Below are 26,599 nucleotides of genomic sequence, written 5' to 3' on the forward strand. Positions count from 1 at the left end.
CGGTTTAAATTACTGTTTTATAGTACCTGTAGATTTAGATTAAAAGATTAGCGAGTGATTCTTAGCCCTTTATTTATGTATGTACAATAATTACAATCAATTGTAAAAAATGTAGGTGTAGTTATAGGTACGGTTTATATTTCATCAACACATACGTTACCATGTGCCTGTCTTATTAATCTTATAAACCTATTGTTATCCTTCCTGCACAGTTTTATTTTTGGCTTCTTAGAGCGCTTCGTTAGTTTTTGTTTGTCTTATTCTCCTTTACTTAATATGCTTCCAATGCTTCCTTTCCATCGTATGATATGATATATGAATAGGTAGTTTTCAGTATCTTGAGCGTCATTCATCGGGTCTCTATTATTGTTTCCCAAAAAGTTTTAAGTCATATGTATTGTTTGTCCGCATTTTCGTTAGTCATAATCTGTTTGGTTTAGAAGCGCGTAACTTTTCAGGATTGCCATAAAACAAACCTAATCTAACCTATCTATAGGATGAACCTTATGAAAACCCTGAATAGTTAACGGTTTCAGTTTTAGCACTAATGATAATATGACAAACAATACATTATGACAAGAATTTATGGGAAACAAAGGGACCGAAAAGTCTAATGCTCAACGATTTTCAGCTAATATTATAACCGGATGAACCGGAACTCTATTTTCAAATCCTTCTCCTTTTAATATTAGTTGTAATTTGTTGTTCAATACCTACAACTTTCGTGAGTGGCGACACTAGAGAATTCTAGTATCAAGTAGCGGTACTATTAATTCCGCTAATCGATGCTAGATGTCGACTGCGAAAATAATAGTCATTTTGGTACCAAAACTGATGTATGGAGTGAGCACTCTATTCTTACTATATTTAATGATCCGTGGAAGTTTTTGAACTATTCTATTAAGCGCTATTTCCCTGTCGTCTTGGCATCCTTGCTCAGCGCCTCCTGCACAGCGCTCGTCCCCGCCGTGAACGCCGCCGCCAGCCTCCCCCCCTGCTCCTTCACCGCTGCCCCCACCCCCTCCAACGCCTTCTTCTGGTCCTCCACCAGCTGGAACAGAGGCGTATTTACACCACGGCCAGTGGGGAGACACTCCTGACTTCGTTGCAAACTCGGCTCCGTTCGGCCACAGACTACATTTACTTTATGGTTCGGCTCAGCATTGCTCCGAGCAATTATTAGCGTTGGCACAACTTGACGTCCCTTTGCCTTAGCCGAAAGGGATAGTAGTATAGAGACTAGCGTAAATAAATACCAAGACATGGACGAGAAAATTGAAAAACAAAAAAATCGATTGAAATACCTAGAAAAAGAAATAAGGAAAAGAAACGTCTTACTTTTTGGAGTACCTGAAATGGAGTCAAGCTATGAAAATTTAGAAAAAAACGTACTGGACATTATTAACAACACGATGAAAACACAGCTCTCTAGGACAGATATAGAGTCTGTTTCAAGACGGGGTAAAAAAGATGAAAATAAAGTCAGACCAATAGCGATAGCCCTATCAACGCTGGGCTCAAAAATAACACTTTTAAAAAACAAAAAAAGCTTAGATAACAGTAATTACTATATAAAGGAGGACTTACCCCCCGATGTACTAGAAAAGCGTAGAGCCTTAGCGGAGGAATTAAAAACACTAAGAGAAGAAGGAAAAAATGCTATTTTAAAATACGATCGCATCGTTACGATCGTATCTGACCTGGGACGACCACATAGAGGAGATTTGCTCGAAGTTAGGACGAGCGTGCTTCGCGTTAGGCAGGCTAGCAAAAACTGCAACGCGCAGTGTAGTCCGATCCTGCTATTTCGCGACCGTCCACAGCCTACTGACTTATGGTGCGGAACTATGGGCCCGTGCCGCAGACTCTCTACGTGTGTTCCGTATGCAAAAGCGGGCAGTAAGAGCAGTAGCGGGAATATCCAGCGACACTTCCTGTAGGAACGTTTTCAGGGACCTAGGAATTCTAACATTGCCTGGCGAGCTCATATACCAAGTGGCATTATTCACACACTTAAATATTCATTTATTTAAGCGTCAAGGTCGAAATGCTAGCCGTCCTCTCCGTAAAGACAAGTACCACTACCGCCTCATAACGCCGAATCACAAGCTGTCGAAGTCGATACGGTCAGTCTACATAATGGGCCCGCCGGTGTACAATAGGCTACCTCAGTATATCCGAGATGCAGCTTCCACCGCAGCATTTAGAACTAGGCTACGCAAGTGGCTGCTTGATTTAACTTTGTACAGCGTGGGAGACTTTTTTGAGTTACCATGCACATAAATTATGTAATAAATTACTATTGACATTGGATTATTTTCTAATAATTAATGATTAATTTAAATTATGTAACAACATAATTATGTTATAGTTATACAATGTATACCTAATTCCTTTGACATGTAACATTGGTGTTATCAATAAATATTTGTATTTGTATTTGTATTTGTTATCTTACAAAATAGACCACCTTTAAAACAAACAACGAACACACAAAATACCAACAAACGTAACATGTCCACATCCCCGGAGACCTCTAACGCATCACGTAGCAAAGATAACTTTACCAGGAAGAGTAAGAAAAACAAAACAGCAGCGAATAGCACCCTGACGTCATACTGGCGCACAATCGGGCCATCCGCAGAGTCAGAATCTGATTCAAATGCCCCGGAACCAGTCAGAACATAGCAATCAACAAGGACTCCGTCTACTACTGAAATAAAAATTTAAACAAAACGAATATAAAATACAAAACTCTCCCAAGCCGGTTGGTCACCGTGGGAGTAGAAGACCAGCACCCTCCATACTAAACCAGACAATCGAAGGAAAGATAAAAGCATAATAATACATTAAGTACTTAAAAGCAATAAAACAAAAATCTCTGAAAATAACATTATGGCATAGTATGGTGGAGGCCTATGTCCATAAATGGACATCCAATAGAATTTAATATTTAATTAAATAGTTACAATCAGAAAAAACAAAAAAAAAACATACAATATTTATAATAATAAAATCGCAAAAATAGAATTTAAAATAATATAATTTCATAACACTAGATAATAATTAGATTAAGTTACTGAAAATGTAATTAATGTTCTTTATAATGAATCAAGCATGTATCGTTTTCTATTGGAAATAAACGGCTAAATTATTATAATTATTATTAATTATTCATGGATGGGGTGCAGGGCCGTCTTAAACTATGCTGGGGCCCTTGGGCACATAAGAAATTGGGGCCCTTTTGAAAAGTATAGAAAGCAAATTAAACTAACAAGTTTCTACTATGATCTTCTATTTATTACGAGTAATCAAATATACTGTTACATGTCTGTCCTTCCGGGCCCCCTGAGGTTGGGGGCCCTAGGCACGGGCCCCTTGTGCCCTTATGGTAAAAACGGTACTGATGGGGTGGCTCAGAGCGCCAAATACTAAAAAACGCCTACCTGGAATACTGTGTTCCGGAACTGCTGGAAGCCGACGTCTTTCTTATCTGGCGCCTTGTCGAGTTCTGCTCGGACTTTATCCTCGGTTTCTTTTGAGGAGATCAGTTTTACTGGAGAATAAAATTAAGTTCTTTTAACCTTTGAACGCGAAACGGCGCATCCATTTGCCGCGCCGCGACGCCACGGGAGTAAAATTTAGTTTTGTGAATAAATGCCAACCTTTTTCAGTAGATTTTTATCAAAAAACGATCGACGTCAAATGCCGTCTTTGGCGTCGTTATCACGATTTTGCGTTGACGTCAATTGCCGTCTGTGGCGTTCAAAAGGTTAACATTGTGTGACCAAAAAAAGGGGTGGGGGGGGGGGGGGGCTCTATCAGGGACACAGTGTAACTCCCCCCTTATTTACTTACTTACCCTACCTTAATATAACATCCCCTTTCGATTTACCCTTAAAATATGGCCATGTGATCGTCTAGCTAGTGGTTAGGACCCCTCGAAGTGAACCGCGGTAACCTCAAATTCTTTAATGAGTATCAGTTAAATTTTGGACTCTGACTTTATTTATTATTACCTAGATTTTGAGAACGGATATTTATGGTAATAAAATAATTATTTATGCAAGTAAGAAATAATTTAAATAAAAATGAATTACAAAACTAGAAAATTATTAGAATTTATTAGTGCAATGTAAATGATGGCGTAAAATTTACTATAATGTATTTAAGTATTACAGCAAATATGATGATATAAAATATATAAAAATGTTGTTGGTAAAATCCTGCCACACCTATTAAGCTTCCGGGATAACATAGAAGCAGCACTCCTGAGATAAGCTCTTTTACACCCTAGCATTTCAAGGTTAATTATAATTAACTATCATCTTCTAAATGATGTGTGATTTAATCACACGTGCTGCTCCGTACGCCCGATGCAGGTCTGGAAGCTCTTAGTCCGATTTGCAAGTATTAATCGGAACACCTACCCTACCAGTTTAGCCAGACGGGCTATGACCAACACTTCGTAACTTAAGCGCACCTAGATGATGATGAAAAGAAGTGTCAAAGTATTCATCAGTCATCATAATTACTAATCTTTTTATATTCAAAAGCTAGGGATGCTAATCCCTTAGTCCCATTCCCCAGAGCTGATAATCTAGACAGAATTCCTAGTTTTCTAGATGTATAAACGAAGTACCGAGTTTATTCACTAATTATTATGTTTAATCGAGGCCGAAATTGAGTATTCACTCAATTTATCCTTTGTACTGCTCTTGCCTGACAAAGGTTCCCTAAAGCAAACCGTTCTTCAATCCCAGAATAGTCTGCGTTCCTACATCCAGATTGATAATTAAGAGATTATGTTGTATGTATTACCTGATTATATTACTCAGTACCTCGTCCCTACACCAGACAACCAGAAATGAAAAGTAGAAATAAAATTTTATAGAAGCACTAATTCTTTCCCCATATAAATCAGAAATTAGAAAGATTTAGGCAGTTAAACTCTTTACCTTTTAAACACACATATTTTAGGATTAAGAAACCATATTTTAAAACCCTTAAAGATAAGTATATATCAACCATTTCAAATTTATAGACCCTAACTAAAAAAGAACGTTAATAGACATCAAACAAGTGTGTGATTCTACCCTAACTCTACCCATTGTCCCTAATCTAGTACATTCAAAGCATAGTTCGTTCTTACCATCGACCTAATGCTTTGTAATATACGCAAGTGTGGTCCCTACGAGAAGCTGTAAAGTTCGGCAGGCGAAACCGATAAGGCAACCTACAGGCCAGTGTATTTGACTCCCTCCTTATCGCCCGCGGGCATGGTGGATAAGAATAAGTCGCCCTATTCCGTGTATATAAGTGGATCAGTACCCTAGAACACACACGCACTAATCACAAGGGAAACTCTGCCACAACAAAGACTAAGTGTAATATCAGTCACGACAGAAGTCTGTCCCCGCAACCAGCACTAGCATGAACCGGAGCACCGAAATATATAAATAAATTTAATAGGAGACCTAGTCTCAATTACTGTCGACTTCAGTGGGCCCAGATTACTCCGGATGACGCGCACGTGACGTCCCCACATCCATCTAAACAGCTGGGCCTTGAGACTAGTGAGATAATTCGTCTCTTATGTTGATATAAAAGAGACGCCAAGTCCTCTCAAACTTGGAGCAATAGACTCCTAACCATCCAATCCTTTGGCACCGTTAGGCGGAGTGAATGGTTAGCTGGACAAACTGTCAGTCCAAACAATGATCTGGCTTTTAAAATATCAAAAATACCCCATAGAAAGCACTAATATAACTAAGTTATTACACAAATTAACTAAACAAATAAGTGAAATTCCCTTAAACACCGTTATCTATATTTAACGTTACGAGAATTTCTTCCCGTAAATCCAAACACAGACACAATTCCAAGCCCCGGCCATGCATTGACATTGTCCCTGCATAACATGACGGCACTTAGAACACACAGCGTAGAGAAAACTTCACAATAACTAAAAACCCACACATGGCAGTAAATAATCTCCACAACAGTCTAAACTTAGCGTTACGACGATTAAAATCCCCGCAAAACCAAGCACAGACACAAATTCTAAGTTTAAATTCACTAGGATAATTCCAAGTAAAAACAAACACAGAAACAGTCGCGGAGAAACTTCACCTCCCCGCACTACGTTACACTCGAAAACCAGAGTCACTGCTAGCCCGGTCGAAGAATGAATACCTCTCCCAACGCTCCGCACCGGCCTTTTATACCTTTTTACTATGGCGACATAACGGCGACATATTGGCGACATAACGGCGACATAACGGCGACTTAATGGCGACATAACGGCGACATAACGGCGACATAATAGCGACATAACGGCGACATAATAGCGACATAACGGCGACATATTGGCGACATAATAGCGACATATTGGCGACATAATAGCGACATAACGGCGACACATTGGCGACATAAGGGCGACATAATAGCGACATAATAGCGACATAACGGCGACATATTAGCGACATAACGGCGACATATTGGCGACATAATAGCGACATAACGGCGACATAACGGCGACATAATAGCGACATAACGGCGACATAATAGCGACATAACGGCGACATATTGGCGACATAATAGCGACATAACGGCGACATATTGGCGACATAACGGCGACATTACGGCGACATATTGGCGACATATTGGCGACATAATAGCGACATAACGGCGACATAACGGCGACATATTGGCGACATAATAGTGACATTACCTAGAAAGACTTAATGGCGACAGAACGGCGACATAACAGCGACATATTGGCGACATGAATCAAAACAAAGACAACTGGCGACATAACAGCGACATAATAGCGACATATCGGCGACATATTGGCGACATAATAGCGACATAACGGCGACATATTGGCGACATAATAGCGACATATTAGCGACATAACGGCGACATAACAGCGACATAACGGCGACATTACGGCGACATATTGGCGACATAACGGCGACATATTGGCGACATAACGGCGACATATTGGCGACATAATAGCGACATAACGGCGACATATTAGTGACATAACGGCGACATATTGGCGACATAATAGCGACATAACGGCGACATAATAGCGACATTACCTAGAAAGACTTAATGGCGACAGAACGGCGACATAACAGCGACATATTGGCGACATGAATCAAAACAAAGACAACTGGCGACATAACAGCGACATATTGGTGACATAATGGCGACATAACGGCGACATATTGGCGACATAACGGCGACATATTGGCGACATAATAGCGACATAACGGCGACATAACGGCGACATAATAGCGACATAACGGCGACATATTGGCGACATAACAGCGACATAACGGCGACATAATAGCGACATAACGGCGACATAACAGCGACATAACGGCGACATAACAGCGACATAACGGCGACATAATAGCGACATAACGGCGACATATTGGCGACATAACGGCGACATATTGGCGACATAACGGCGACATAACGGCGACATAATAGCATAAACATTATTCCAAAAGTACCAGGATGGCAGAATTGCAGAAGAGGTCGTTTGCCTCGGGCGGGTAACCGACAACAGGTGTCTTATTGAGACAAACGTTTACCAAAAGTACCAGGATACCAGAACTGAGGAAGATGTCATTAACCTCGTGGCGTGTAACAAGGTTTGATTCAAGAAGAAAGATCATAAGTTCCAGGTTGTTTACTAAACCATATGTCTTAAATATTAAGGTTCACTATTGCTTACTTCAGAATATAAATCATGTCCTTTTTACTCACGCAGTTTAGAGAAAGACGGAGCTATTTTTAATGACATCTACGCACACATTCATAGGCAATAATCGAGTAGTCAGTTGGAGTAGACTAAATTATGATAAAAGGGAACGTTCGAAAACTCATCACGTACGAATTTGTAAGCATTATTTTTCTTTGAGATATTTTTAGTTTACTTCTGAAAAACGTTCCTGTATTGAAGTTTTTTTATGTTTATTAGTATCTAATATATTATTTAAGACATCCGGAATTTAGAGAATTAATTATTTTAATATTTTTATTTATCTTATGAATTTTTAGATTTTATGTTTCGAAATTGTACTAGAGCATCAGCGTAACGGAACGTCGAGCTGTCTTCATCAGTTTTATTGTCAACGTCAATACTAATTTGTTGTTGATTATTTCCTGAGGGTTTACTTTGTTTATTTCTAAGTTAAAATAAAGAAAAAAAAGAAAGACACGTGATACCTATTATGGATTACCATGGAATTGCTTCAAGTTTCAACTGTCCGAATATTCGATGGAATCATGAATGAAATATGCGACTGAAGAGGTCTTTAGTATTACAAGGTATTTCCTTTTATTTTCTGTGTTTCAATGAAAAATGTGGTTAATACTAGGCAATAGGCATACGACTAGTCACAGTTCGCCCCCGATTTAAGTGTTTTATGGATTACGACAGTAATTTGTAAAAGACTTCAATCTACTCTAGATTAGTCGGATATATCCCCCCCTTTTCTAAACGTGTAGTGTGTGTCTCAATACTAAGTGACCGCTAATGATTCAGTTCTGAAATTAGTTCATCAGAATTCCGTCAATGAACCATGATAACTTTTTCCCCAGTCACCTCGCTCCACCAAAGATATTAGGTTGTGAATCTAATAGGCTACTAGTTAACCCGTCCTTGCCAGCTCAACCCGGCCGCGTCGAGTATTACTCTTGTCTCTACCCGAATTGCGCCGTACACTTCCGTAGAAGAGCATCTGATGAGACAGCAAAAACTCCCCAAGCAAAACGAAGAGACCTTTAATTTTTATAAGTACGAAGCTTTCAAGTTCCATCGCCAAAATTCGAACCAATTTCATTGCCTTATCACCCTCAACCACGTTTTCTTGGCGCGTGTCTCATACTTGAATAAAATATACCGACCTTTAAGTTTGTTTGGATGTGTATTTTTTTTTATATATAAACAAACTTAAAATTGACATAAGTAAATACCCCAATATGGTATGATAAAGATATTTTTGTTTCAAAAAAAAAAAGCCAAAATAAACAAAATATTTGCTTATTATTATTGTACCTCATATTGAAAGCAACATAATATATATAATTGTATCTAATTAACCTCTTGAAAAGAGCCTCGTCCTTTTAGACGCTCACGGCCCTTAAAATATGTCGAGTGTCAGATATATCTCACCCAATATGAGTGTGTGGGTTTCGTAAGGGTCTTATTACCTTGTGTAGTACTAGCCATAAAAACCTACCCTTTTGAATGGGTCGAAATTTTAACCTACCGATAAGATTTTTCTGGCTAGTTGTGTATCCCCGTCCCTCCCCAGTTTGTTCCCCTGCAAATACCGACAAATCTAGTTTGATTACCCTCCAGCTTTTGTCTATCTGTATCAATCCAATCTTTCCAATAAAAGTACATACATCCACTTGACATCCGTCATCTCATATCATACATCTCTTTCATAAATCACCACAGACTCATAACTATAAACACTCAATGCACACACATTTTCATTCCTCCTCTATTACACTTTCACACTGATATCTACAGACAGCCAACGCATCGATTAGTAATCAAAACGAAAAAAAAAAAATATATTTATTGTCTCATAAATCATAATCATTTGAAAAGGAACAAAAAAAAAACATACTCATTTTGTCCTAGCCTCACACTATCCCAACATTTATGTAGATGATTCCCAGATGATTTTAACGTCCCTCAATTTTCCAACTAATTATTTTATTTTGTTTTTTTATTTTTTATTTAGTAATTACTAGTTAAACGTACTTTGACTAAGTATTAGAATCAAATGATACGCACATAAAGAAAAATCTGCACTTTTGTTTTTATATTTTATGATAACGCTCCGCGATTAATTTCTCTATAATACCTATCTTTCGCTCTCTTACTGTCGTTCAACGCGCATCATCGACAACCTACTATGCATTAAACCACCGCGGAAGTATACAGACAATGACGAGTCGAACTTGATACGCGCTTAACCATTCCGCTGCCAAACCCTGGCAGTCCACGCGGCTGTTTGTGACGTCTAACTATCACTTTATAAGAAGCCCATAACCGTACATTGTATGGCATTTAAACGACCCTAATCTCAATACCCCATCACCAGGTAAAGCCAATACATAAAAAACTGACCTAAAGCGGTAATGCGATCCATACATTTAAAATCATAATTATTGACTCTACTTGTACGTTGTCTCTATATAATTAGCTCATTGGCCAGCCAAAATAATGCAAACATGCTCACAAATAAGTTAAATAACTTAATAAAAGACTTAAGGCCTTTAGGCATCAAGTCCGCCATTTGTACATTTTATTTGTATTTTGTGCAATAAAGTTTAAATAAATAAATAAAATAAGTAAAAAAAAGAAAAACAAATATGACATTTATAATGTTTTGGAAATATTTTAACACGTCTAATTACACCATAAAACACACACCGTTTGACTTAACGTACCTATAAAAGAAATCTCCCGAATCACAATACGATTAGACATGGTATTCAAATTACTATTGTGGGACCTACTGACTCGTTTATGCACTGTCAGCGCTTAAAAATGGAGGCCTAGGCACTCTGAAACATGCCGCGCGAGTGATCAAAAATACGTGAGCGAACATCCAGGTATTTTAAGAAATAGTACCCAGGCGGCTTACCACGGTCGCGCTCCTATCCCTCGTCACCATGCCCGTCACGTTCTAACAAGTATGTAAGTGCGAAAGGGACGCGCATAGTGACAGTCGACAAAAATGGAACCGTGCCGAGCCCGCAGGTGTTCCTAATACAAATACAAATGCATTATAAGGGTTGGGTAGGTAATAAGTCCACCTTAGATATAAAGAGTAAGTAGGTAAGTATTTATCTAAACATTGTGCAATTATTCGCTTGTGTAAAAGTAATCTATTGAACGTAAGTTTATTCATAACTCCAGTTTGTTTTATAACACTACACGTAGGTACATATCCAAAATAACTTGTATAGAAAGATTGTAAGAAAAACAGAGCACGGAACTAAAACAAATAAAATAAAATAAAGTTCTAAAAGGATCCTAAGTATCTTAATAAACTTGCAAACAAGTCTAATAAATTAAAACCAAAAAAAAACTAAACATAAAAAACAAAACTTATTTGCTCACCGGGATTCGAACCCACTCCACATTCAAGTAATCTTCATACGTTTGTCCACCTTGAGATCCACTAGACCACGGGTGAGTTACAAGTTGCGACAAATTTAACAATGGCTTTCATAATAAAGTGTTTTATTTTTCAAGTGTTTTACGCACAAAATGATTAACAGAAAATAATTTTATTTATAACAGGTAACCCATAAAATATAACGCAAATATCTACGCATGTACCTACGAACAAATTATTATGGAATTTCCTGAAAACGTGTTACTAACTGAATCATCAAATATTGAAAAGCTTGAAAGACCCTAATGTAAATTTAGCATTATTTTATACAATGTAAACAAGCGATAATGCGTTTTATATATGTACATACTAACATATCCTAAAAATTGTTAAAATAGGCTTGTCAAATTTTTCTACTCACGTGTTTATTTGTTGAATGCACATTTCTTGCAGATGTACACTATTTTCACCACTTTTTCATTCACTATTACACCTCACTGATGCACACAATAATGATCATTATACTATAAACTTACTACACGACTTTTTTTTCGCAATTGAAAACCACATGATTTTCGTACCTACTTTGTTTACAAAATGCACTCATACACCTTATGTTTCTTGTGATTGCAAAATGAGAATAATGGGCACTTGTGCATTCCCTAAAGATCTGTTTATTTCTTTCGCCACTGTCCTTGACCTGTGCAATCACCTCGACTTCTATCATACTTGCGAAGAGAGGTTCCTTTGAGTGTGTTATTTGTGTTCCATCGTTGAGAGTGTCAATGATTGTCTACATTACACCTGGTTTTCTCCTTGTCCGCCTATATCCCGAACCTTTATTGAAGCAATAGTATTTCTTCGTTGAGCTTACTGACGCGTAGGTAAACCATGCTTGAAGCATTGATTGCAGTGATGGGTTTTAGTCTGGTATATAAGATATTTTCTTCCTGTATTCTCGAATGAGTCCTGGTTGCCTGGTCCAACAGTTGTAGCAAGTCTTCGTTGTCATATTCAGCAATCGCCACAAATTTCGACGTAGTTGTCGTAATTGTTTGGCAACTTTTTGCTCAAATACATCACTTTGAAAGGCGCGTAGAATTGCAAAATTCACTAAATGTCGTCACACGCGCACATAAATAATCACAAATTGGACTCATTTTCACATACTTCGAACCAAACAATACTATACTTTCTCACAAAATAATAAATTATTCGCAAAATTGTTCCTTGTTTATTTTGCGCATTCAACGTCCGACCGGTCCAACCGAATTGTCAAAATTTGACGTAAACATGAAGGCTATAGATGGATTTTGAGACTATTAACGACATCTATATTTCATGATAAAAAAAAAATCAGAAAGAGAAGGAGATAATGTTTAGAATTGATTTTATTTCAATAATCCCAGAGTGGTCATAATTACTTTATTTCTTTGTCTAAGGATTAATCTGTATCAATCTGTGTTTATAAAGAAACAATTAGTATTATTACTATTAATTATCGTCAATATTAAATGAAATCGATCGTGTGAACAAGTTTTTACGCATAGACAAATACTAATAACCAATTTACAATCGCGTACAAGACAAGCGGTGAGACGAGCCGCGAAACGAGACACGGAACGAGAGTGTAAACGGATGCGCGTGTGTCCATGCAATGCGACAAAATCAAAAACATGTCCTAATACTCCTGGCAACATACTAAGCACAACCCACTCAATTTGGTCGGGTTCTTAGTACGACCTGTTAAGCAACAATTCCGATAGATGGCGTGAATAACTGGTTTTGAAACACTATTCGAGACTGAATTATAAACGTTTGACAGTGAAACATGAGTGAAACGAAATTTTGTCTTTGGCAAATTTTGACTGCTGTCATTTCAGATCCGCCATTATGCTTATTTTTTTGAAACATTTATCCTTAATACAAGTAAACTAATCGTGATGTTAATAATTAAAATTACCTCAGTTACCGGCGACATTTTGATCAAATACCTAAACATCGGACAATCGCTCAAAACATGCTCAGAACAAAATTGGAACGCCATTTTGAATACAAGCCATTGCCTTTGTTCCACAATGATTTCCTACAGTAAAATACCACGACGCAAGCTTTACCCGATGTAGCGAGTAAGGATTGCCTCCAAGAATGCCCTAATGGTTTCCAAAATATAGCCCCTTGAAGAATTTACTATAAAACGAATGAAGTGAAAGTTCTGTTTCGTCGCCGCATGGCTGACCTTTTCTCAGCTTGCGTCTTCTATTTTTCTGTGAACCTAGTGCCCCTAACTATGACCTAGTGTTTGAACTATCTAGTACAAAGGATGTGTAATGAGTCTAGCTGTCGATACTGTGAATGAAATGCACTTAAATGTGGAAACTGTTGCTTCAAACAAAGGTAAGATTTTATTCCTCTTCTTTCTTTAAACAAGTTACTGCCATTTAAAAGCTGTTTCACTTATTAGAATATCAATCAGTGGAAAATAATTGATCACAAATTGACCTATCTATCAATAAATCTGCTTTTTATTCGGTCCTATTCAATACAGACAAACATTAAAGCTTTCCTAGTTTTCGTATGGTTCTGCTTGTGATGACCTAATGTAGTGAGTTGCTTTATTTTTATTCTTTGTTCAGCAACACATTTCTTTCTGAAAATTTGAAAGTGATCAAAGTAAAAATCAGTATTAAAGGAAAGACATGTTGATTTTTGATTTTATGCTGTCTGTCCAATGTAATATCTGTTCTTCACTACATGTTTTCTACTGCAATAAGATTTACAAAGTATATTTGATTTTTCAGCAAGCTGACAACTTTATTAGAATGAAGCCCGGTATACATATATTGTTATTGAAAGAAAAGAAGTTGAAATTTTGCTGTGAAGACTCCCTTGCTATTTTCGATGAATCAAAACAACTGTGAAACGTAAGTATGATATTTCTACTATTAGACATTTACTCACTAGTTTGACCCTACTGTTTATGGAATTTGAAAAATGTTTTCGCTCTAAAAAGATGACCCGGCTCAATTTTTTTTCGGAAATATTAACTTTTTGAATTTAGAAGAGCGAAATATATTAAAAATATAATTATATGATAATGTCAACTAAAAATAAACAAGATTTCTTGCATGGTAATGAAAATTTGTTAATAAATATGTATTTTCTTTACAAAAGGATCCCGCAGTCTTCCGGTAAATTTGATACAATATGTGGGCCTAACCCCAGTCCTGTCATAAATATGCCTCTTTTTGCAATACATCTTACAATATATGCTGTTATTTTTCAGCAACCGAAACCCAATACCTAGTTGTCAGTGAGCGGAGCAAATTTCCATTGATGCCCTCATGGGTTCTTCCGAGCCTTTCAACAGTCCCCTAGTAAGTATAACACCCATGCTACTAAAAAGCTACTGTAACATATACATATGTACCTAGAAAAACAAACTTCTAAATTTTTCATCGCTCTCAAAAATAAAATAAAAATTGATTTTATTTTTATCTTGACTGTAAAGACCCTACTTGTACTAAATAATAAACACTTTTAATGAGACTTATAAATAGGTTCTCTTATATATACCCTACTTTAGCTAACTTTTATACTTTATCAATTTCAGAGTTCCCGGAGAAATGGCATCGCTCCGCAGTAACAATATGCCTGCCTTCAATGTACATGTATAGACTGTCTCCAGTCATGACGGGTATTTTATTTCATTATATAAATACCAAACTTATCATAAGCTATAAAAACTCTTAACTTATGTCTGACTCTAATATTTCAAAATAATGAGCGAAGAGGTTCCGGATGAAAGATCAGAGATATGAAAACTGCCATTAACCTTACATCCTATTATGATTTTGTTGACTAAGTAACTTAATCTAGCTTATTTGTGACCTCACTTTATGGAAATGTGCCCTGTAAGGCAAAGATTCTCAAACTTTTTTGGATTTTGAAGAATTTAAGTACTGTCTAGTCTACTTTTGTGAAACCTAATATTTCCTATGAGTGTATTTGACAATAAAATAATGACGCGCCCCCTCTAATGAATGACTGTTGATATTTTACTACTATTACTGTACTTATTCAACTCTTTTCTCTGAAGTTTCCTAATACTTGCCTAATTTATTCCAGGCTACCAAGAACCTCTGACTTCAATACTTCAACACTCCTGTTTGATGGCCGTATCTCAAGAATTTGCTGCTAAGGTCGCTCTAGTCTTCAATGAATACAAGAAAGAAAATAGCAAACGTGTTGCAGAGCTTAGGTACTAGCGTGCTAGCTTACCGACTAAGTATTACTTGATCGCAATCAGAATACAATAAAAAGTACCGTCAGCAGAACTGTACTGTAATCCTAAGTTAACAGGCTACCTTCATACTACAAATATGTCTTTGTATGCACGCTATTTGTCCAACTAATTGGCGTGTTGCATTTCTCAATTGATTTTCATGAAATTATTTGAGCGGCTTTGATAATGACAATGAGGTTCACAAGGCAGCTCGCAAAAGTCCTTGTAAATAATAGTAATAACTATAACCAGTAACCTATACATATCTCAGCGCTGTTCTTGATAAATGTTGTGACTCTTAGGGTACCGTACTGAAAAATATGTAGATAAACTTTCATACCAATGTGTATGTTCTACTTATGCTCCAATAGTGATTGCAGCATGTACTATTACTGTTTTCTTAACCTAAATATCCATAAATTGGCCTAAAAATAGTCTTAACATACTATTTCCTATTCAAATCCAAGCTCATACATACATATATGCTCATTTTTCTTATCCTACGGTAGCAAATGTATGATGTTTTGGTACATTAACGAAATTTAAGCTTACTACTAGCATGTGTGGTTGTCATTCGGACCCACACGTGAAACGAATAAACCCTAACAGTATTATCTGTAATATCTGTTTCTTACTCTTACTCTTTGATTGACAGGCCTATGTAGGACCATCAGATGATGTATGATGTTTTATTATCTAGTCTGTAACTTAACTAGCTTATTATAGTGATAGCTTATCAGTAAACAAGCCATGTAACAAAGATGGAACTCCGATGTTATCACATATGAGTACCTATAGCTATTTATTTTTTTATGATATAAAAGGCAAAATAACAGACAAATTACCCGGTGGTGAATGATTACTGTTCCCTCGCAAAACCAGAGTGGTTGCAAATGCATTGCCGGAATTTAAGATGGGAGAATAAGGAAGTTGTGAAATACGCCCCCAGTGGCTTAGTATTCCTGAGTGTAAATGAACAATTACACGCCCCCATAATTTTACAACTAATGTATATATTTGTAATACGCCCCCTGTTCTGTAATATTTCAAGAAAGCCTAAGTGAAATGAACAGTTTCACGCCCCCATGATTTTTCGACTAAAGTATATGTTCTTACACAACTAGATATCTTATCTGACCACATCCTAGGCTAACTTAGGTAAACTAAACTTATCTCTAGACTATGGTAACAGCCTCCTAACACAAACTGAAGTACCCCTGTCTACAAATGCTGCCTGGCAAAGGCGCGTCTACCACGAATATGAGTTTCCAAGTCATGGACATGATTTGTTAATCTAAGTATGTATTTATCTATACAAGTATGTACTGCGCCGCCTAGTACCAGCAGTACAATTTTTGCCTAGCCCCAGGCCAAATTGATATGTGAAAGATTGTCCCTAGAATATTTATTTATTTATTATTGGTACCTGCAATGAAGCTAATTTCTTAATGAATGTATGACAGGAGATAAATAAGACTGATTGTTTTCGCTTAAAATAAGCGTTAATAAGTGCTAATGTTATACTACATAGGGTTTAATTTTGTAACTTTACTTTTCAGGTATCAAAGACGCAAGAAGATGGATCATTAGTAGTGATGACAAACATCCTAAGCTGAGGAATATGAAAGTAAATCCCTAATTACGGCGCGCAGAGAACGAGTAAAAAAAATGTAGTACCAAACTCGTCAAGAGATGGCGCCACCTCCGAGATAGAACGCGCCAACGATGGGTCAACGTAGAATCTTGATATCCGAGATGCAAATTACTGATCGTTTTTAAATGTTAGGAGAAGATTAATGCTTGGTTGGCTGCATAAGTGCATACCCCTGCTGAGGTCTCAGCAGCTACGCATAAGTTATCAGTAATTGTACATAGTTAGTGTTTTAATAAATAAGCCGACTGATATAATTACGTTCTTTTCGTCTGCGGATAGATAACCCTTACTACAGTGGAATAGTAATAGTTTTTCTTTGTGTACATAGTAACTATTGAATAATAAACTTAATGTTTCATGACTTTTATATAAGACCTATCTACGTGTACATAATAACTATTGAATAATAAAATGAATGCTTTATGACTTTTATTTAAACCATAATAAAAACAGAGTCCAAAATCAAGTGTACCCATTCCATTTCACGTACAACAAAATGTAGCCTGAAAGGCTACTTTTACATAGATATACCTTAAAAAACCGTAGTAACACAGGTAAACTACATCCTGCGTCACGGACTCACCAAAATGTAACTCCCCCCTTATTTACTTACTTACCCTACCTTAATATAACATCCCCTTTCGATTTACCCTTAAAATATGGCCATGTGATCGTCTAGCTAGTGGTTAGGACCCCTCGAAGTGAACCGCGGTAACCTCAAATTCTTTAATGAGTATCAGTTAAATTTTGGACTCTGACTTTATTTATTATTACCTAGATTTTGAGAACGGATATTTATGGTAATAAAATAATTATTTATGCAAGTAAGAAATAATTTAAATAAAAATGAATTACAAAACTAGAAAATTATTAGAATTTATTAGTGCAATGTAAATGATGGCGTAAAATTTACTATAATGTATTTAAGTATTACAGCAAATATGATGATATAAAATATATAAAAATGTTGTTGGTAAAATCCTGCCACACCTATTAAGCTTCCGGGATAACATAGAAGCAGCACTCCTGAGATAAGCTCTTTTACACCCTAGCATTTCAAGGTTAATTATAATTAACTATCATCTTCTAAATGATGTGTGATTTAATCACACGTGCTGCTCCGTACGCCCGATGCAGGTCTGGAAGCTCTTAGTCCGATTTGCAAGTATTAATCGGAACACCTACCCTACCAGTTTAGCCAGACGGGCTATGACCAACACTTCGTAACTTAAGCGCACCTAGATGATGATGAAAAGAAGTGTCAAAGTATTCATCAGTCATCATAATTACTAATCTTTTTATATTCAAAAGCTAGGGATGCTAATCCCTTAGTCCCATTCCCCAGAGCTGATAATCTAGACAGAATTCCTAGTTTTCTAGATGTATAAACGAAGTACCGAGTTTATTCACTAATTATTATGTTTAATCGAGGCCGAAATTGAGTATTCACTCAATTTATCCTTTGTACTGCTCTTGCCTGACAAAGGTTCCCTAAAGCAAACCGTTCTTCAATCCCAGAATAGTCTGCGTTCCTACATCCAGATTGATAATTAAGAGATTATGTTGTATGTATTACCTGATTATATTACTCAGTACCTCGTCCCTACACCAGACAACCAGAAATGAAAAGTAGAAATAAAATTTTATAGAAGCACTAATTCTTTCCCCATATAAATCAGAAATTAGAAAGATTTAGGCAGTTAAACTCTTTACCTTTTAAACACACATATTTTAGGATTAAGAAACCATATTTTAAAACCCTTAAAGATAAGTATATATCAACCATTTCAAATTTATAGACCCTAACTAAAAAAGAACGTTAATAGACATCAAACAAGTGTGTGATTCTACCCTAACTCTACCCATTGTCCCTAATCTAGTACATTCAAAGCATAGTTCGTTCTTACCATCGACCTAATGCTTTGTAATATACGCAAGTGTGGTCCCTACGAGAAGCTGTAAAGTTCGGCAGGCGAAACCGATAAGGCAACCTACAGGCCAGTGTATTTGACTCCCTCCTTATCGCCCGCGGGCATGGTGGATAAGAATAAGTCGCCCTATTCCGTGTATATAAGTGGATCAGTACCCTAGAACACACACGCACTAATCACAAGGGAAACTCTGCCACAACAAAGACTAAGTGTAATATCAGTCACGACAGAAGTCTGTCCCCGCAACCAGCACTAGCATGAACCGGAGCACCGAAATATATAAATAAATTTAATAGGAGACCTAGTCTCAATTACTGTCGACTTCAGTGGGCCCAGATTACTCCGGATGACGCGCACGTGACGTCCCCACATCCATCTAAACAGCTGGGCCTTGAGACTAGTGAGATAATTCGTCTCTTATGTTGATATAAAAGAGACGCCAAGTCCTCTCAAACTTGGAGCAATAGACTCCTAACCATCCAATCCTTTGGCACCGTTAGGCGGAGTGAATGGTTAGCTGGACAAACTGTCAGTCCAAACAATGATCTGGCTTTTAAAATATCAAAAATACCCCATAGAAAGCACTAATATAACTAAGTTATTACACAAATTAACTAAACAAATAAGTGAAATTCCCTTAAACACCGTTATCTATATTTAACGTTACGAGAATTTCTTCCCGTAAATCCAAACACAGACACAATTCCAAGCCCCGGCCATGCATTGACATTGTCCCTGCATAACATGACGGCACTTAGAACACACAGCGTAGAGAAAACTTCACAATAACTAAAAACCCACACATGGCAGTAAATAATCTCCACAACAGTCTAAACTTAGCGTTACGACGATTAAAATCCCCGCAAAACCAAGCACAGACACAAATTCTAAGTTTAAATTCACTAGGATAATTCCAAGTAAAAACAAACACAGAAACAGTCGCGGAGAAACTTCACCTCCCCGCACTACGTTACACTCGAAAACCAGAGTCACTGCTAGCCCGGTCGAAGAATGAATGCCTCTCCCAACGCTCCGCACCGGCCTTTTATACCTTTTTACTATGGCGACATAACGGCGACATATTGGCGACATAACGGCGACATAACGGCGACTTAATGGCGACATAACGGCGACATAATAGCGACATAACGGCGACATAATAGCGACATAACGGCGACATATTGGCGACATAATAGCGACATATTGGCGACATAATAGCGACATAACGGCGACACATTGGCGACATAAGGGCGACATAATAGCGACATAATAGCGACATAACGGCGACATATTAGCGACATAACGGCGACATATTGGCGACATAATAGCGACATAACGGCGACATAACGGCGACATAATAGCGACATAACGGCGACATAATAGCGACATAACGGCGACATAATGGCGACATATTGGCGACATAATAGCGACATAACGGCGACATATTGGCGACATAACGGCGACATTACGGCGACATATTGGCGACATATTGGCGACATAATAGCGACATAACGGCGACATAACGGCGACATATTGGCGACATAATAGTGACATTACCTAGAAAGACTTAATGGCGACAGAACGGCGACATAACAGCGACATATTGGCGACATGAATCAAAACAAAGACAACTGGCGACATAACAGCGACATAATAGCGACATATCGGCGACATATTGGCGACATAATAGCGACATAACGGCGACATATTGGCGACATAATAGCGACATATTAGCGACATAACGGCGACATAACAGCGACATAACGGCGACATTACGGCGACATATTGGCGACATAACGGCGACATATTGGCGACATAACTGCGACATATTGGCGACATAATAGCGACATAACGGCGACATATTAGTGACATAACGGCGACATATTGGCGACATAATAGCGACATAACGGCGACATAATAGCGACATTACCTAGAAAGACTTAATGGCGACAGAACGGCGACATAACAGCGACATATTGGCGACATGAATCAAAACAAAGACAACTGGCGACATAACAGCGACATATTGGTGACATAATGGCGACATAACGGCGACATATTGGCGACATAACGGCGACATATTGGCGACATAATAGCGACATAACGGCGACATAACGGCGACATAATAGCGACATAACGGCGACATATTGGCGACATAACAGCGACATAACGGCGACATAATAGCGACATAACGGCGACATAACAGCGACATAACGGCGACATAACAGCGACATAACGGCGACATAATAGCGACATAACGGCGACATATTGGCGACATAACGGCGACATATTGGCGACATAACGGCGACATAACGGCGACATAATAGCATAAACATTATTCCAAAAGTACCAGGATGGCAGAATTGCAGAAGAGGTCGTTTGCCTCGGGCGGGTAACCGACAACAGGTGTCTTATTGAGACAAACGTTTACCAAAAGTACCAGGATACCAGAACTGAGGAAGATGTCATTAACCTCGTGGCGTGTAACAAGGTTTGATTCAAGAAGAAAGATCATAAGTTCCAGGTTGTTTACTAAACCATATGTCTTAAATATTAAGGTTCACTATTGCTTACTTCAGAATATAAATCATGTCCTTTTTACTCACGCAGTTTAGAGAAAGACGGAGCTATTTTTAATGACATCTACGCACACATTCATAGGCAATAATCGAGTAGTCAGTTGGAGTAGACTAAATTATGATAAAAGGGAACGTTCGAAAACTCATCACGTACGAATTTGTAAGCATTATTTTTCTTTGAGATATTTTTAGTTTACTTCTGAAAAACGTTCCTGTATTGAAGTTTTTTTATGTTTATTAGTATCTAATATATTATTTAAGACATCCGGAATTTAGAGAATTAATTATTTTAATATTTTTATTTATCTTATGAATTTTTAGATTTTATGTTTCGAAATTGTACTAGAGCATCAGCGTAACGGAACGTCGAGCTGTCTTCATCAGTTTTATTGTCAACGTCAATACTAATTTGTTGTTGATTATTTCCTGAGGGTTTACTTTGTTTATTTCTAAGTTAAAATAAAGAAAAAAAAGAAAGACACGTGATACCTATTATGGATTACCATGGAATTGCTTCAAGTTTCAACTGTCCGAATATTCGATGGAATCATGAATGAAATATGCGACTGAAGAGGTCTTTAGTATTACAAGGTATTTCCTTTTATTTTCTGTGTTTCAATGAAAAATGTGGTTAATACTAGGCAATAGGCATACGACTAGTCACAACAGCCGCAATGATTTCCGTGGAAACGTGGCGTGGAAAGTTATTGCAAAAGCCGCTTAGGGCCGAAGTCGAAGCCGCTCAAACACTTACAATACAAGTACTTACAAGTTTAGTGTCTTAATTGCGAAGGACGAAGGCCCGAAGCGTCCAGAGAGTTAGTGCTCAGACACAGAACAATATTAGGTACACTGTGTAGTCAGATCGTGCAAAGCTTACAGTCAGGTGCCCCGTATGTAAGAGCGCGCTTCGAGGGCTTTGAACGTTGCCCGACCCACTGTGGCCGGCGCCGTGTATGTCAGAGCTAGGGCTTCCAAATACCGGACTTCTTTCAATACCGGTATTAATACCGAAACTGTCTTTATCAATTATACTACTATATATGGCTTAAAAAAATTGAGTTTTTTTTTAAAGGCGCACTTTTACACCAGATATGTATGTCCTTAGCTTAGGATATTAAACAATAATCGCCATCTGCAATAATTATGTGAACCCTCCAGGTTGGCAATCATTTTATCCGCCTTGTTGACTTCACAAGTCACATTTTTACTTCAACCTAATAATCAGCCAATAAATATTCTTTGGCACCAATAATTCGTATGCCATTAAAATTAATTTCTTTCTACTTTTTGATAAAATTTTAAGAACTAATTATATTAAGGGGCTACCCGACATTTTTGACAAGTTTTGAATCGAATCTCCTATTTTTTCTAAAAAACAAACACTTTTTTCGTATCTAGTTTGCAGTGAAGAATCTTACAATTACATGTAAGTACGAAATCTAAATATTTGGGTTCGTATTTGACGTCTCGAGAAACGTGTCCAGGGTTTTAATTTTAAACTAATTAACACAAAAGTTATGGCCAGAAAACCAGTTTTTAGCCTAAAATTGTTCAACTTTGATGCCAAATATCTCGAAGGCGATGAACTTTGAAGTAAATATAGGATACTAAACTGCAAAACGTAATTCAAGACCAAAAAAAGTAAGACAATGTTGCCACTGCAATAATTTGTTTGTAAAATAGTAAATTCCTCTTGATAAATAATCACGCTAAGATAATTTATTTATTAGTAATTTTACTCCTGCGATTTAAAAAAGTACTTTTATATACTTATTTTTGCATAAATACAAGATGCGTTAGTAAAAAGTGGCAACATTTTCTTACTTTTTTTGGTCTAGTATTACGTTTTGCAGTATATATTGCTTCAAGCTGTTGTTGTTAATATAATAAGCTACAAAAAACATTAGAAAACTAAGGGATTCAGATCGAAGGTCATTCGCGTGGGGTAGCCCCTTAATATATCCTGAACATCAGAATTCATCACCAAATATTTATCTAACGCATATGCACAGTCTTGTTTCAATTAAATGATCTTCTTTAATTAAATTGGCAAGTTATCTTCTTGATACAGCCGAATTTGACTATTTTAATAGATTTTAAACGTTATAATAGGCACATTTTCCTTGTTTTTGAAAATACCGGGATCCCGGTATTTCATTAAAAAATACCGGTATTGAAAAATCTGTTTAAACAGACGGGATCCCGGTATTTCGGGATCCCGGGATCCCGGTATTGGAAGCCCTAGCAGAGCGCGCGAATGTCGGGATTCGTCCGACCTCGGTATAAGGGGCGCCCAAGGCCTTCGCATTTAGACGCTTGTACTTGTTGTTCTATGTTTTAGACTGGGGACTCCCTCTGGTCGCATAACAACTTTTGTCATATTTTTAATTGTCATAACACTTTATTCATAAAATTGTAAGTCATAAAAATCTTTAGTTAGAATTATTCCTGAGCATAACCGGGTTTTTGTCATAAATGAGTTATGACATTATTTTTTATAGTCATTAATTTAATTCGCATAACATTTTAAGTCATCTGCTTGATATCCATAATTGTTTTTCGTTCGAAGTATTGCAGTGCATAGTATTAATATAGACATAAAAAAATAAGTCATATTTGTAGTGGTCATAATGTTTTTTTCATAAATGTTACAAAGCATGAGTAATAAATATGTACCTATGGTTGTGACCCACCTATGAAGCAAATATTACTTTAGTCATAATCATAACCACAGAACGACCGTATAAAAGAGGAGATCCAAAGAGAGGAGCCCCCTCCTCCTCCCTAGGAGAAACGGTTTTATAAAAGAAATTAATCATAGATATGAGATTTATTCAAATAGTAGGTAGGTTAGGTTCGTTAGGTTTCTTTAGATGCCCGAAGGGCAAACTACGCAGAAATAGGAGCCCCGCGTGAGCGGGGCTCCGTCGAATTGTTTTTGGACGGAGATTAGGGCTATCAATAACTAAGTATGCCTTAAACCATTATGGTTGAAAATTATTATGCTACAAAACGTTATACGTAAAAGCATTATAAGTATCGATAAATATGCTTTTAGCTGGTATGACATCTGATTCATTATAATTAAAACCTATATGCACAAAAAATATATGACATCTGCTGAGTATGTCATCAAATATTATGGCAAAAAATGTATGACACAATATAATATGACTTTTCATTTGTATGCGTAATGATGATTATGACACAAGTTGTTATGCGCAACAAAGATATGACTTAAAATTGTATGCAACCCAATATGGACCCTTTAGACTGGATATAAGTAAGCGTACTTACGTACGTACGTTACGTACGTACGTACGTTACGTACGTACGTACGTGTGTGATAGAGATATTCCTATCAGAGATAGACGGGTTAATGTTCGAAATTATTCGTGCTTTAGCGTCTTTTAACTAAGAATAAGCAACAGCCTTACCATCCTTCATCCACTGCACGATGCCGTCGACGCTGTTCTTGCCTGTCTTCTTCATGTTTCCGTACACGGCCGCCAACTCGGCCCCCGCTGTATCAAATCATCCATGTACAGGTCATACAGGTTAAGGATGACACACGCTAGACCGGGGCAAGGCGTCCGCAGTGGCGGATTTACCCTAAGGCCCAGTAGACCCGGGCGGCAAATTGTGACAAAAAATTCGATGATGCCCACATCATCGTTATAAGAAATAACTCAAAATGTAGTCATTGTGGTCATTATGATGGGTGCTGAGAAAGGGGCGGCTATAGGGCTTGGGGCCTAGGGCGGCAAAGACATCTAATCCGCCACTGGGCGTCCGACAATGTCATTTTCTATGACTGCTGATCGGTGATCACGTAGTGCAGCATTCCATAGAAAAAGAAGCGCCGGAGGCTCCGGCCCGGTCTAGCGTAAGTCATCCTTTATCTTATATATACCTTTAAATGAGCAATTCTTCTATGTTTAAAAAAAAAATACAAAAAAAAAATACAAAATCGTTTATTTGTCCAACATAGGTATGAATAGTACATAAGTACAGATCTTATAGTATTACTGTTGTATCACTATGTTGTGCCGTAAGGCGTACAATTTTTTTTTTTTGTCATTAATGGACTGTGACTACATGCTGTGCACAGTTACCATTAATTATAGTCTAACAAAAATTCGCTTACACTATAATATGTTTTGTCAACTAAATATATATATTTATATTTATATATATATTTCGGGGATCTCGGAAACGGCTCTAATGATTCCGATGGAATTTGCTATATGAGGGTTTTCGGGGGCGAAAAATCGATCCAGCTAGGTCTTATCTCTGGGAAATAGCGCATTTTTGAGTTTTTATATGTTTTCCGAGCAAACCTCAGTCTCCCAGATATTTGTGTTATAAAATGAAATAGATGTCATATACTAAAGAAAGTCCAAGGCGTCTTACAATCTGCTGTCCATTTCCTCAGCTCTTGAAGCATTTTCTGGCTTTCATCCTTCAGTTGGTTGAACATTTCCATTCTGGTGCGATAGATGGCGTTTTGTATAATTTGAATTTCATTTAGTTTCTACAGAAAAAGGTGGAGGTATGGTAGAAAACCCTTAAGAATTTAGAGGTACATTATGTGTTGTTGAATACAATCGTGTGGGCTTCGGTGCATGTCATTAACAATCATGGCTTTATAGATTTAGATTTATTCGAGTAGGTACGCAATAACTATGAGAATTAGATTGAAATATTGATCAAGTCTCCCGTTTCCACTTTAGGACCTAATTGTGAGGATGAGGGGCACCTAATACCTATTGATTAGGTATTTGATTACCTACGTTTGAGTTGCACATTCGAGCTGAACGGAGTCCTAAATATTCTTGAGTTTCAAAGACTTAATAGTCTTAATTTTATCTATAAATTACATAAGTGTTTGGTAGTTTCAAACTACCAAAAATTACATAAGTAGGCACTGCAAGTAGTCAAGCCTGGTTAGGACGATATGAAATTTGTGAGCAACTATTTAGTGA

At 37.3% G+C, this 26,599-nt stretch overlaps 1 protein-coding gene and 1 long non-coding RNA gene across 3 annotated transcripts in view; one reads left to right on the forward strand and one right to left on the reverse strand.

The window, feature by feature from the left end:
• LOC134803823 (uncharacterized) overlaps positions 1-26,599 on the forward strand; it is a 178,104-nt gene that overhangs the window by 119,737 nt on the left and 31,768 nt on the right. The gene's annotated exons all lie outside the window — the stretch shown is intronic.
• LOC134803784 (uncharacterized) lies at positions 56-26,237 on the reverse strand. The gene is made up of 4 exons (XM_063776620.1): positions 26,028-26,237; positions 25,052-25,138; positions 3,447-3,556; positions 56-1,051 (listed from the first exon to the last, which is right to left on the reverse strand). Exons 1-4 carry the CDS (start codon positions 26,098-26,100, stop codon positions 908-910), a joined length of 414 nt encoding a protein of 137 aa, XP_063632690.1. The 5' UTR covers positions 26,101-26,237; the 3' UTR covers positions 56-907.

The sequence above is a fragment of the Cydia splendana genome, chromosome 27 (assembly GCF_910591565.1).
Source record: "Cydia splendana chromosome 27, ilCydSple1.2, whole genome shotgun sequence".
Lineage (NCBI taxonomy): Eukaryota > Metazoa > Arthropoda > Insecta > Lepidoptera > Tortricidae > Cydia > Cydia splendana.